At 37.1% G+C, this 15,289-nt stretch overlaps 1 protein-coding gene across 4 annotated transcripts in view; it reads left to right on the top strand.

The window, feature by feature from the left end:
• The window catches only part of LOC113042486 (pleckstrin homology-like domain family B member 2), a 42,301-nt gene that overhangs the window by 12,003 nt on the left and 15,009 nt on the right, over window positions 1–15,289 (top strand). For all 4 annotated transcript variants that reach the window (XM_026201373.1, XM_026201374.1, XM_026201372.1 and 1 more), the window contains exons 5-9: window positions 1,072–1,191; window positions 3,423–4,570; window positions 9,630–9,968; window positions 12,897–13,037; window positions 14,018–14,155. In XM_026201373.1, coding sequence (XP_026057158.1) covers window positions 1,072–1,191; window positions 3,423–4,570; window positions 9,630–9,968; window positions 12,897–13,037; window positions 14,018–14,155 — 1,886 coding nt within the window. The remainder of the gene's footprint in view (window positions 1–1,071; window positions 1,192–3,422; window positions 4,571–9,629; window positions 9,969–12,896; window positions 13,038–14,017; window positions 14,156–15,289) is intronic.

Below are 15,289 nucleotides of genomic sequence, written 5' to 3'. Positions count from 1 at the left end.
GAGCACAGCTGTGTAGACTAAACACTTACGAGCGTGTGCACACACACACACACACACACACACACACACGTGTGCCTGTTTATGTTTCTGTTTCGTGAGTGTTTCTGTGGACGTGTTATGCCTATAACTATGGAAGTGTGTTGACTGACTCAGGGTTTTATTTTCCTGCACATTGTGTCCATCTGGTGTTATGAAATCAGTGCATCCCAGCCACGATTCAAGCTGTATTTTTCTGTGATGCATTAAAGGGCGGTCCAGAGAAAGCTTTGGAGAAATGTTCTGCCAGTGTACCAAAGCCGGGAATGTGTGAGACAGATTTAGGAGACTGAGTGTCAAGGGTTTGGCATGTTAATGACACACATGACTGGACATTCAGTGAGCTCTTCAGTGTTGTAGCATGTGGTTCAGTCAGTGACTGAAGTGCTGGAAAATAATATTCACTGTATGAAAATCTACTAAATGTAACAAGTCATTTCAGCTCATTTTTTGAAAATCTTGTCTTATTTCACTAAAAATGTGAAGTTGGTTAAATAATTTAGAAGAGTTTCTTTCATTAGGCTTCTATAAAGATGTGTTTGCATTGAAAACCAGTGATAATTTACAGACAGTTCCCATTCAAAATTGAATTGTTTTTGCTCACACCAGCTCCTAGATCCTCACAGTGAAAAGACCACAGAGGCAAATATTTTGGGGTTTCACTGAGGAGGAAAAAGAGGTCCTACATATTTTCCATGAGCTGTTATTCCGCTTTCTATGACTTTTTTCCGGGCTTGCATCCATCTGCCGTTCTGTGGTCTCTGATTTCAGATTAGTGGAAAGAGCAGACCCGGACCCTCAGGATGTAGTACTCTGCAAAGAGACAATAAGGAAAAACTGATGCATAAATCAGTTTTTATGATGAAACAAGCTTTTCTTATTCAGAATTTGCAGCCCTGCTGACTTACAAGCAGAGTAATTGAATGCTGAAGTTGAAAGATTAATTTAAAGTGAAACATCTAGGGTTCAGTGTTGATTATTTCACATTTTCAACGAGTGATGTGAACACTAATTTGTTTATTTTCCTCTCTGCAGGTTACACGCTCTGTCTGGGTAAATCCTATATCTTTCGCTTTAACCATCCAGAGGAGGCCAACCGTATGAAAAGCATGCTGCCTCAGAAGAGTCCTGTCTCTCCGCTGGTCTACAGCACAGGTAACCTTTCCTCCTTAACATCACTATAATATTCCCCTCATTCTCTTCATCTTTTTTTCTTTAACTATCCATCTTATGCACCCAATCCCCCCTTAAAAACTGAAACCACTAATCTTTTGTACACACAGATGGCCTATATCCTATATCACAACATGCCAGCTCATCCTCCATGGATTATCTTCTCTGTCTGTGTGTATGTGTAATACATGGTTTCAGTTATCTGTCACAGCTCTTTTGCAGTCTGAAATAGGATCCTTTAAACCTTTGATGTAGCAGAATTCTTTTAAGAGTGCTTAATGTCTACTTTACAGACAAGGCACCTTTACACAGCCAAGTTAAGTCTGCTTGGAGCAACATCTGCTTCAATTGCTGTATAAAAAGCCACTTAAAAGTCATAGTAAAATCTGGCAGTTCTGACCTACCTCAGCCCATAGCATCAGATTAAAAAATATTTTTATTTTTAATACATTTACATTTTTTACACATTTTTTTTTTTTTTGAGCAAATAACTTTATGCTATGTAAATGTGTTTTCACACTTGTTATTTTATATTTGATCATTCAAAAATACAAAACAATTCAAAACAATTTCACCTGTTTAAAGTGTAAAAAATGCATTAATGTTCTTGGATGCATTTATATATATATATATATATATATATATATATATATATATATATATATATATATATATATATATATATAAAAAGAATATAGATCTATGCCTCCTCTGTGGAGCATTTAACTGTAAAAGTTTATTTTTAATCACATTTTTATGGTATGCAACTTTAGTGCCACAAATAAAGCAATGTGAAGATGACATAAATTAATAACTCGATTTTTTTTTTAATTAAGTGAATTACAATTGCTGGACTAACTACAACTCAAACTGTATATATCTATATGAATGACTTTTACCATTGAGTACATCCCCAAGGGTAGTTGTATCAGAATATATCTAAGCAAACCCACACACTCAGGGAGCCAGTCTGTCTTGTGGAATGTGTGATCTGTACACAGATGTGGTTTGGATTCTCCCTGTTGATTGATTGAACATTGAGCAAGGTGTAGAGAGTGGCATAAATCATTGCCACCTCCTCTGTCTTTCCCTCACTCACACTGTGTTGCTAGACAGCAGGAATGAATCTTCACATAAACAAATGTGCACCCACTCACTCAGAGTACATTGTGCATAGCAAACCTGGGAAAAACAAACACTCTGGGCCTTACTGTGCTCTGTATACTGGTATTAGTTAAACTTTAACCCTTATGTTGCTGATTAGTTTGTTTATAGGGGTGATGGCTGTACCAGTGTGGTATACACACCAGCATGCATTGGTTTCTTTCAGTGGCTATAAAAAGTGAAGCTTGTCACAAAATGGTAAGCCAGAACCTCCCCATGTATGGTTAAAGTTTGTGTGAACTTGCATGCCTTTCATCCTACCCTGTCATCCTTGGGATATAGCTTTCAGTTTCTGCTCTATTTCCTTCGTTACCTTCATGTGCGAGATTCCTCCATGGTTTAAGTTCTGCTCCAGCCTAATGCACACACACATGCACTTTAAAGAGATAAAGGGGTTTTTCTTGGCATGTGCAGGTTTATGTGTTTTATGACCGTTCACTTCAATCATCTGAAGTGGGATTTCTTTGATCTTCACTGTCTTGGCACGTGGCGGAGTGAAGCTTACGTCTCGTCCAGAAAGCAGTAGAGAAAAGTGTGTCTGTAAAGGAGGGAGATAGAAGAGCAGACATAGAAGCCAAATTAAACATAGACCTCTTTTGTCCAGACTTTTACTAGCCTGAATCATCTGCAGATAATTTGTTTAACTTAATTCAATGACAAGTTAATTAATGACATTTTTGTGTCTTTTTAATTCCTGGTTCACCTCATTGTGCAGTGTTTTGTTTAGAGTAGACTTTGGACAGTTTCTGGTTCTAGAACTTTCTGGACTCTGGTCAGTTTCTGTTTTTAGAAAATGTCTTAACTGACTAGGTTTGTGTTAGTTTAAGCTGTAACGCCAGATTGAATACTTGGAAAGCTAGACAGACATGCCTAATTTATTGGCCCCTGAGAGAAAACTGATTATCCTTTGGTTACAGGTCAATGCAGGTCAAATGAGTGTCAGTTAAAACAGTCTGAGCTCCCCATACTCCTGCAAACAATTAAAATAATTCCAGGAGCTGCTCCTAATAAACTCTTGTTGAAGAACCTTTCTTGTGTTTATTTTTTAGATTATCTGAAGTTCAGCAGTGACTTCAGTCATTGTCTAGGTGGCTCTGGCTCTAGAGGGATGCGCTCCGTCTCTGAACTGCGGGATTTGATGGACACTTTACAAAAAAAGAAGCAGGCATTGGAGAATAGTTTGCGAGCCAATGGGGACTCAAGCCCCTCCTACTTTAGCATGACGCAGTCTCCTCCCACCACACCCAATCTGCTGTCACCCATCACCACATCCTCCCCAATATCCTATCAAGAACAAACCCGCCGATTGTACAGCTCCGAAAGGCCACCACTTGCTGCCAAAGTACCAGCGCATTCATCCAGCAGCATGCCTCCATCTCCTCGTCGTCCCGACCCTCGAGAGCGTGACACATCACTTCCTTATTCTCGACCCATGGCCCGGAACCAATCTCAGGATAGTCTCCTCCTCAATACATCAGACAGTCGTCGTGTTGGGACTTCAGGTTCTGCCCTCTCAATGTGGAACGGTTCATCCACTGGCGTGACCGATTCCCTCCCGCCAGTCCCACTGGGCGGTAGTGGTGCAGCCAGCATGCCTTCTAGTCCTCGTCTGTCCCGTAGATTTCAGACCCCAGAGGCAGGCCGCAATGGAGGACTCGAACCCACTCCACGGCAAAGAAAGTACTCCGCTGGGTCACTTACAGGTATGAGCTCACACAGTCGCTCTCTACCACGCCTCTATCGACCTGCCGACGCTCAACTCACCCTCCTGCAAAACTATCGGTCTCCTGATGGCCAGCTTTCTCGCCCAACTGGCTCCAACCACCAGAATGGTCATTCTGAAGTAGTCTCTATCTCGCTGTCCAATAAACCTGGAACCAAACACACCGTAACCCCGCCAGATGTCACCATGACATCGGGAGAAGCCACCAGCCCCCGCCAGGCCAAGAAAGTGAGTTTGACATCCACCAGGTGCTACTCAGAACTGGACAGGCAAGACTTGCGTGGTCCCTCCCCAGCTCTGGAGATTGGTCTTGGGGAGAGAAGGCAGTCATTTGGAAAAGCAGGCCTGGGTCCGCCGAGTGGCTTCAGGGAGAGAAAGGGCAGCATCAGCTCTCTCAGTGGGAAGGAGGAGCTTCAAGACTACCATCAGAGACAGAGGGATGAAAGACTGCGGGAACAGGAAGTGGAGAGACTGGTGAGAGACTTTTATCACTTATAGGGAGAAACATTTAAATTCTGTCATTAATTAATCACCCTCATGTCATTCCTAAACCTTAAGATCTGTGTTCATCTTTAGAATACAAATTAAGGTAGCACTTTATTTTACAGTCCTGTTCCTCATGTACATACTATGTACTTATTATACTAATTACAATTACTATGTAATAACTAGGTACTAACCCTAAACCTACCCCTAAACCTAACCGTACCCCATGTAGTTACCTTGTATTACCAGAACTTTCTTAGATAAATACACTGTGAGTACATTATAAGTACATGTTAATACATGTACTGTAAGATAAAGTGCAACCCAAATTAAGTAATTTTTGATGAATTCCAAGAGCTTTCTGGCCCTCCATAGACAGCAAGGGAACTACCATGTTCAAGGCCCAGAAAGGTAGTAAGGACATAATTAAAATAGTCCATGTGACATGAGGACTAATTTAAATTTTATGATATTACGAGAACTAAAATAACAACTTTATTCATCAATTTTCTTCCATTTATGGAAGTGTTCTCATCACGGGCATGTTAAGTGTTTTGGGGCCCTCAGCCAGTGGTCCTGGAGGGGCCCCACTCAGTGGATTTTATGATACGATATTTTATCGATACAGATGCAATACTGCTTATCGATATAGTTATCCATACTACTTTCTAATTTGGTGCAAAAATAAATTATGTAAAAAGATGTTGAAAATGTTAAGTTATTTTATTTCTGCAGTTTAAAAATTACATTTTTTTTAAGTCACATAAAAATGCCCTTCAGAGAGAGAGAGAGAGAAAGAGATTTCATCAGCATACCGTAGCACAACATATTTATATGTGCATACGAACATAACAGAATGTAATGGCATCTCTAGCAATTTTATTTAAGAAAAGAGAATTCTTGCGTCTCTATTGATTTATATTTAAGAAAATTCAAATATTGACTTTTATTTATTTGAGTGGTGGAGGGGGGAATTGTTTTTTTTTTTGTTTTTTTTAATATGTGATTTTGTTTTTACAATGGGTCAGTTGTTGAGTTTTTTATAAACTTTTGTGATAATGCATGCAAACTGTGACAATTCCTGTGTCAAACTGTGCAGAGTGCAGCTCGCTTTTAGTGCAGACGCAATGTAGTGATATGAAGCCATTTGCGAATTTGAGAGGGAAAGACAGGTCCAAAAAATGGTTCTCGACTCCCATCAGAAGAAATCATGTTCCGCGGGGGCGCAATTACGTGGTGCCTAAACACTACTGGTTCACATGTATTGCAGCAGACTGACCCAGAAGAGAGGAAATAGTTGATTAAAGTTATTTTAGTTTACTTTGCACTAAAAAAAATATTCTCATAGCTTCTCATTGCTACATTGCTGTGCCTTGAATGTGGTAGTTGTGTTAATATATGCAGGGGAAAAAAAGGGGAAAGCGCCCAGATTCCATCAAAAATATCTTAATTTGTGTTCTGAAAATGAAAAAAGGTCTTAAGGGTTTGGAACAACATGAGAGTGAGTAATTAATAACAGAATTATCCATTTTGGGTCTTTGTTTTTGTTGTATTGCTTTAAAGTTAGCATGAAAATGTAAATAAGTAGTGACTGTCATACCTTTCATAATCTAATCAATTCCTAATGACTCCTAGTGATCCCACCCTACTTTTTCACAACAAATCTTCTAGTTAATGCACAAGTGTCACATTTCATCTCACATTTTCAAGTAAAATGGGTTTTAAATTCTGTTTTATGTTGACTTTAACACACAATATGCATATCATTATAGAAGAACTCAAACATCTGCATGTCCAATCATGTGTTTCAATTTTATTATAATTCTTTAGAAGCATATGTTTCTTTTTAAAGACTCACCCAATATAAAGAACAAATGACTCTGAAGATTGATTTCATCTAGAATATTTAACATTCCTCCTCCATGACCCTGTTTTCTTTTCTCATTGTGAAGGGGGTATCACATTAAAAGCTTGTGATATTTCACCTCTTCTTGCAATATGGCATCTTTTGGGAGCTCAGATATGGGGGACCCCACCTGCATTCTAATTAATCTTCCCGCCAAACTTGCGCTCTGGCATTCCTCTCGTTTATAACAAACACACCATCTGCAGGAAGGCCTGTGGTTCTCTGTAGTGGATGCAGTGGAAGACCCAAGCAGAGGCGTAGCTGCATAAACCTACTATTATTAGACAGCTCGACAGCCCAGAACCACATCCACTTTCACTGAACCTGGCCTCTCGAATACACTCTCTCTGGGAGGCCGCCCACAGCAGCAGATGATCCTGGCAAATTGCCCATGCAAACATGCCCCATTTTTGCTTCTCAGCTGCTCTCAATGGGTTCAAATGAAAGGCAACAGAGTTTTTGCAAACTGTGGTTAAGGGAGACCACCTGTGGCGCCGCCCTGCTGGGCAGAGTCCAAACCATCATCGTAGGTCACCCACTCATTAGTTAGCACCACAACTACAGGCTGGTGATCATTACAAGGCCAGCACTGAGTGAAACCAAGGTCACTACAGGTGGAGAATCGTATCCACTCATAGACTTTCACTGGGTTTCTTTAACAAAACATACGCTCAAAGGAATGTTATATTACAGACTTTAACCATGGTTGTACATTTCCCAAAAAATACAGACTCATTTCATGATGGCACAGTTGCGTAGCATGTGCTGTTTTGTTTTTTCTGTTTCAGAGCTCACTAAGGTCTAAAATACTTGGAGAAAACTATCCAATAGCGTTTCCAAATGGCAGCAGCATTGGAAAAATAGATGTTAAAAAAGTTAAATTCATGCATTTGAGATCTATTTATGTATTTACTGGTAATTTATAAGTCACTCACAAAGATATTAATTGCTTTGCCAATGATTTTGAATGGTTGTCAGTGAACAGAGATGCTTTTTTTCTGTTTTTTCCCCATGCAAGACCTGTTCTAGTTCCCTATTAAGTTTGCATTTGCTTGTTCTAGCTAGAACTTTTCGTTACCTGTTAGAACTATGCTAAGATAATAGTCTAAGTTGCTAGTTTGCTAACCAAAGGTGAAAACATAAGGATGTCAGACTTGTGTTCTATTAAGTGTTTTTATCTTTAAGGGGATACTCCATCTGTCAGCCGCGCCACAAGGATACGTTTTTTACGTGTATTTACCATAGACTGTATAAAAACATGGATGTAGTGTCTGTGACGTCACCCGTAGTTTTCTGAAGAGTGTTTTTGAAACTCAAAGTAGGCGGAGGCGGCTCGCCATCTTGGCAGCGCGTCACTCCCAGATCATTGCAAAAAAAAAAAAGGCTAAAGGCTGCTGCTGCCACGCCCACCTACCTCAACGGCAGTGTCAGCAACGGTAATCCACCTGTCACTCAAGTGGCCACGCCCTTAATTCTGCAGAACTTTAATATTTAAAGTTATATATATAAAAAAAGAAATAGGGCAAAAAGGGTATAAAGGGCAAAATTTGTTATATAGACCAAAATAATTTTTTGTACCAGCCGAATTGTTGAATGAAGTCGTAATTTTTGTTTTATTCACTTACAAAAAATATTCTCGTTGCTTCATAACGTTACGGTTGGACCATTGATGGCAGATGAACTATACTGATGATGTCTTTCATACTTTTCTGTACCTTGACAGGGTCATTTAATTGGCAATCTATGGGACAGTCACGAGCCCAAGGTTTTCATCCAAAATATCTTAAATTGTGTTCCAAAGACAAATTAAGCTTTTGTGGGTTTGGAACTACATGGGGGTAAGTAATTTATGAAGAAAAAAAAATCATTTTGGGGTGGAGTATCCAATTAACTAAAACTATTGAAAACATTTTTGTGAATTTAAATAAAATTAAATTATGTAATAAACTTTACAAGATTATTTGACTTCACAGTAACATTGGATGAACCATATGTATTTGACTGGTTATGTAATGCGAAAAGTTATTTCAATAACATTGTGTTTATTTTATTAAGAATAAATACACCGCAAAGCAATATCCTATCATTTGACAGAACTGTTCTATCACTGATATAGAATTTATGTAAACTGATTAGGATTATGGGAGAGGGTCCCATGAAGTTTTGCTGTTAGCGTGTCATGAATAAAAGCGGAAGGATTGAATCACGCTGCTCCTATTTGTATATCCTTTCCCATCCAGTGCCAGCAGTGTTTTTATTGGGTCTAATTTCACTCTCTCCCAAGTTTCTGAGAGCTCCCTCTCTCTCCCTCTCCCATTTGCAATCCCCCTTCCCACTGACACATCAACCTCCCATCAGAGGGTTTGTGTTTCTGACACCAGCTTGGTTCGTTCATGTCTCTCTGTAATTTGTAGGAACATAACTAAACCTATCATGTTTTTGATGAGGGCATGATCTCCTCCTGTGAGGTGGAGGTCACCATGTGTCCTCTGACCACTGGATCCGTTGATATGGTGAGTAGAGCACTCTGAAGAATAGGACCATGCAAATGCATAGAAATGCCGGACTTATTTTGCGGACCAGGTTTCGATTTACAAGGAAATATCATCTTTATGGATTTAATAGCTGTTAACATGCCGGTTTGTTCATTCGCAGCTATATGAACCAGTGAGATCATTTTTCCTGGCTCGGGAAATGCTCGCCTGAACTTGCTGTTTGCATTTCCATATCAGTCGATAAATACAGGGTTTTTTTTCAGGCCAAGTGCACTCCTTCATGGTCGGGGTTGTTTTTAGATGTATATGCCTGGTTGTCTTCATCTGGTCTTTCTCTAAACACAGTTTGTGGATCTCAAGAGTGCTTTTGAAATCAGAGATGTTTGTATATTGGACCTTTTCGGAGAAATAGCAGCAGTGATGTTCTTCTTTAGGCTACATATGGGCTATTAGTGTGAAATATCTGCAGGGGGTTTTCTCCAAACAACAAACATGTTCAGAACTGCTGCAGGTAAATCTGTTTGCATTTCAAAGGTGAGACAGGGTTTCCAAATGTATAATTTCCTACAGCCGTCTGATTGTGAGTTTTGATGCTGCAAGTGTCCGAATATGCATTTTTTTCATACCGTCTCTGTCTGATCCATAGGAACGTCAGCGTCTGGAGACTATTCTTAATCTGTGTTCCGGGCTGGGCCGTGCAGAGCAGGACAAAACTGGCTTGGCCGTCGCAGACTTGCAGAAGATCAACAAGGAGCTGGAGAAATTACAGGTGTCAGATGATGAGTCTACGTTCTCAGACTCTGCAAGTCTGTCAGCCAGCATTTCTGCTGAAAATGACTATGGGCTTAAAGCCCAGGAGACCCAAGCCAGCGAGGAGAGACAGGTACGGCGGCGCAGGAATAGTGGACACAGAGAAGCCAGGGTGGAAACAGCTGTCCTTGGCTCTGCTCCCACCCCTTCTCCTCGGCTGACACGGATAAACAAGGTAATTGGTAAAGCTTCTTTTAAGCTACTTAAGCTACTCTTAGAAGTGTATGAATGAGAGGAACTGACTTCATGCATCTAAAAATCACCATGGAACCATTTGGTTAATAATCATTGCATTTGCATTGCGTCAAAATATTTAAATTTTACAAACATTTTTTTTACAAACTATTTGATTAAAAGTGTATATTATATTATATTATATTATATTATATTATATTATATTATATTATATTATATTATATTATATTATTATGCTGGAATGGTAATATACACTTTTAAACTATTCATTTGATCAAAAAAAAATTAATATATATTATTATATTATGATTTTAATAAGTTTAATAAATAGTTGTAGAATAAATAAGTGGATTATAATTTCAGGAATTTATAATAATTGTATTTTTTTATTGAATAAATATTTAAAAAATAGTATATTTTGTTTCTTCCATGTTTTATATTATATTATATTATGTTATATTATACATTTCTGTAATAGTAATTTCTCCTTTTAAACTATTTATTTAATAAAAAATAAGTGATGTTATAATAATTTTCACTTTTAAATTGAATAAATATTTTAAGGAGTATAGTCCGTTGTCAGTATTTTTTATATTACAAATACATTAAATGGTAATATACTCCTTTTCAGCTGTTAAATTACAATCTAATTCGTCTTAATATATATCAATATTTTCATTTGCAAAATTTAATAAATAGTTTAAAGAGTATATTTCCATTTTCATATGTCACCATTTTAGTATAGTATAGTAAAGCTGATTGTCTGCGCTTGTCAGATGACCTTCAGCTATACTTTGATTACTTTCTATGGCTTCATGCATGAAGTGTTTCTTTGCCTGCAGTGTGTGTTTTAATCTCGTTAGGTAACTGAATCATATATAAAGCTAGTCTTTTTCCATACTGCTAATTCCTATGACCTTTTGGAGAGGTTATAAGAGTTTCCCACCCTTCCTTGGCATGCACACAACATCACGCACATTTTAATCCAACAAAGAATGTGAGGGTGTCTTCCCTTCAACTCCTGTATGGGCTAATCTAATTAGTCTACTGCGCAGGAGTAGCAGTCATGCTTTGGTTCTGTTATTAATCCATCCAAAGGTATACGCAGTAGAACACAAAATGTCCTTGGAAACCAGTTTATAGAAAGTATAAATCTGTATTGGACCGCTTTCTCTCATGTAGCCCACACAGAAACAGCTGAAGCAGCTCAGAGTTGTGCCCTCCTTAGTATAAACTGTGATGAGCAGATATAAACATCACTGTCCAAATATAGCAGGGTCATGTGCATTGTGTTTAGTTGATCTTTGCCTCACACAGTGGAAGAATGGCGTTCTTCTCACCCATATGTGCTGTCCTAATCATACATGCACGAATATGAGGAATCTTCCAGGTCAAAGGTCAACTTTTTGCTTCTAAAACTCAAAATAACCAGATCACCTTCCACGGATATTAAAAACCTAGATAAATAATTGGTTTAGGAAATGGAGTGTGTAAGGCCGCCCCTCTGTTCCCCGAAGTTTCCGTTGAACCCATTCATCATTGTTGATGTTCATTCAATGAATTCTGTTTCTTAGAGCTAAAGATCTGAGCAGCTGCCAGAAGGGGGCATGTCCATGCTATAGATGGCTTGCATTAAAGGGCTTTACACTACTAGCATTGCCATCTAGGCCAGTTCTAAATGTAGCATTAGGAATCAATTCAAAACCTAGCATTACTAATAATATAAACATGGGGACAAAATGCACATGATAGCTTCAAGGCCTAGTGAGCTGCCCTGCTTTTTGCAGTCTACATAGGCAGCTAACTTCTAAGTATACTAACCAATACAAAACCTAATAAGATACTTTTCGATGCAGAATTATTTATATTATATTCTGTTATATTATTTATGAATATTTTTAATAAATTTTTTATATTTTTAGTTTTTTTAAGCTTTTATGTGCTTGTCATTTTTGTATAATTTTTATTTATTTATTATTATTATTTTAGTAATGTTTAAGTGGTGTGTAATTAAATTTTATTTTATTTTTATTTTTTTTCTTTATTGTAACTGTAGTATTATTTGTATAGTATTTTGGTTAGGGCTGGCAAATGATTAATCGCAATTAATTGCATCCAAATAAAGATTTTTGTTTACATAAACCTATATACTCTTTGTACACATACAGTATATAGTCTGAAAGTATTTCCATGTATATATATATATATATATATATATATATATATATATATATATATATATACACAATTATATATTCATATAATTGATATAATACATAAATATTTTAAATGTATAAACTTATATATATATATATATATATATATATATATATATATATATAAACATATTTTTCCTAAATATATATGTGCAAGTATGTGTAATATTTATATATAATAATAAATATACAGTATACACACAATATATTATGTAAACAAAGACATTTATTAATCATTTGACAGCACTAATTATACTATTTATTAATATTTCAAAACCACTTTTTATAATAAAAATTGTGTTTTTCAGTAATTTTGTGTGCTCCCGTCATTTTTATTATAAAAAATATATTTAATTTAATTTTTATTTTATTTTAAGTTATTTTAGTGCTATACATCTTTTATTTAAAAATCCTTTTTTGAATTTGCAAAAATCATATTTTCAATAATTTAGAATTGTCTTTTTTTTTTTTTTTTGCTGTTTTGTAAGGATAGGACAGTATTTAGGTAGGACGCAGGTAGGAGAGAGAAAGGGGAGTCAAAATTGGCGCTATATATCAGCACTCTACCCATGAGGCTATTGGCGCTGACTCATCATTTTGATTTTAAACTGACCTAATGTCTTTTATGTCTTTTACTTTTTATTGCATTGTTCAGTATAGTTGGGTGGTTGCTTACATTACTGTGTCTTTAGCAGAATGCTGAGGACGAGGCACAGCTGAAGCTCGACGTGAGACGTTTAGAGGAGGAGAGGATCCAGGTCCTGAACAATATGGAAGAGTTAGAGCTGAAGATCAAAGACCTGGACAACCAGATGGAGGAGTCCATCAGAGAGGTACAGTAAACACATCTACAGGTCATGGAGGAAGTGGGAGAGACCGGGGTGGTGGGAGTAGTGAAGGGAGAGTGTTTATATGGGAGAGTTGTGCATGTGGCAAAGTAATCAGGAGCTGTGATGAGGACCACAGCTTGACATGGAGGTCTGAACTGCCAAGAATAAATCTGTTTTACTTTCTCTCACTTAAAGCCTCATATTCTCCGTTTTGTTTCCTTTAAACGATGCACTTCATTCCTGATTCAATTTCAGTATTTGAAGGCTTCTCTACTGTAATACACTTTCCCTTTCTGTCATCCTCATTTCTCCTTTTTTGTTCTTTTCTCTCCATAACAGTCAACTGAGGTTAAGAGTCCTAGGTAAATTTAGAAGGTTTTTTTCAGAACCTTTTGTGCAATGGAAAGGTTACATGGAATTAAAAGGTTCATTGCTGTAAACAATATTTTGAGTTTAGCTGACTTTTTTTCTATCTGGCCTACTTGATGGTGTCTTTATTCTTGCAAATTGCTTCTGTTCCATTGTTTTTCACCCTGTCAAGTTGGTTTTGAACATAAGAACGTATCCTATTTCTATGCCCTCTTAGACACTGGAAAGTTGTTCATAAAGTCCAAAGCACAAGAGAAAGCTATTGCTAAGTTGGCCTTAAAGCAGAAATTCCCATCTCCTGATTAATGTTACGTAGGTAGGTTAGTCTTGAGCCAGAAGTTCCTGCTAAGTCAGCTGTTCCATTAGAGCCCCGTTCAGTAAACCCAGAATGTCAGTGTTGTGCTCTAGTTTTATGAGGTTGGGCTTTTATAGGTTTAGAACATGGGCCTCTTTTTATTTGTCTGAAATTAGGCACCACCTAGGTGGTCCAGATCATAATGTCATGACACCACTGTTTGCCATGAAATGACTGAAATTTTTGCAGTAGTTACTGTAAGTGACAGTGAACTTGAGATTGAGTAAAAAATGATGAACAAGTTTGTGTGTGTGTTTAGATGGAAGTGGAGCGCGCCTTGTTGGAAGGCGAGCAGGATTCAGAGATGGCTCAGCTACAGCAGGAGAAAGACGCTCTGGAGCAACTGAAAGAGAAGATGGCTGTCATTGAGAACAAAGCGCAGATGGAAAAATCTCAGGTATGTGCCATGGTAAAGTCTGTATATCAGTGGTGGTACTTAACTATACCTAGTGACACTTCTAACTTAACTCAGATGTGCTTTCCTAAACGGTCTGTTCTTTTGTTTTGTACAGTAGTCAGAATCATTTCTAAGGATTTAATTCATTCAGACAGTTCATATAATTATCAAAGGTGTACTATTTTATTTATACTACTGTTCAAAAGTTGGGGGCAGTGAGATTTTTCATTTTCTTTTTAAGAAATGAATATTTTTATTCAGCAAGGATGCATTTAATTGATCAAAAGTGGTAGATTTGATTTGTAACATTATAAATGTCTTTACTATTTCAAAAAAATATATATTTTGACTTAAAGAATCCTGAATAAAAGGTATTACCCTTTGGAGAAAAAAGAAGCACAACTGTTTTCAACATTTGGTTAAAATAAGAAATGTTTCTTGAGCAGCAAATTAGCATATTAGAAGGATCACATGACACTGAAGACTGGAGTTATGATGTTGAAAATTTACTTTGTCATCACAGGAATAAATAAATTTAAAATGTTTAAATAGAAAACTGTTTAAATGGTAATAAAATGTTACAATATTACTGTTTTACTGTATTTTTCACCAAATAAATGCAGCCATTGTGTGCATCAGTAACTTCTTTTAAGGGAAATTGTAAACAAAATACAACCACAAACTTCAATATACCAAAATGAATTAATTATTCAAGGTCCAATGTGTAGTCCTTGTATGGTATTTTGTAGCCAATTGCTGTTGTGCATCATTGGTTTGGAGTCTGTTGTAGAATGTAGTACGTTTCATTATACGTTTCATTTCGCACATAGCTTCATAAAATTGTTGAACCACTGATTTCACATGGACCATTTTAACAATGTCCTTTTTACCTTTCTGGGCCTTGAACTTTGTAGTTGTGTTGCTGTCTATGGAGGGTCAGAAAGCTCTTGGATTTTGTCAAAAATATCTTCAGTTGTGTTCCAAAGAACAACTGGGTTTGGGGTTTTTATGAGTTTGGAACGACATGAGGGTGAGAAATTAATGGCAGAAGTTTCATTTTTGTGTGAACTATCCCTTTTAAGGACATTGCCCCCATAAATAACTTTAGTGCAGTTGGCTACTTTTGCTTTTAGT

The sequence above is a fragment of the Carassius auratus genome, chromosome 24 (assembly GCF_003368295.1).
Source record: "Carassius auratus strain Wakin chromosome 24, ASM336829v1, whole genome shotgun sequence".
NCBI classification, from domain to species: domain Eukaryota; kingdom Metazoa; phylum Chordata; class Actinopteri; order Cypriniformes; family Cyprinidae; genus Carassius; species Carassius auratus.
The sequence above is the reverse complement of the archived record's forward strand: the minus strand, read 5'-3'. Positions and strand labels throughout refer to the sequence as shown.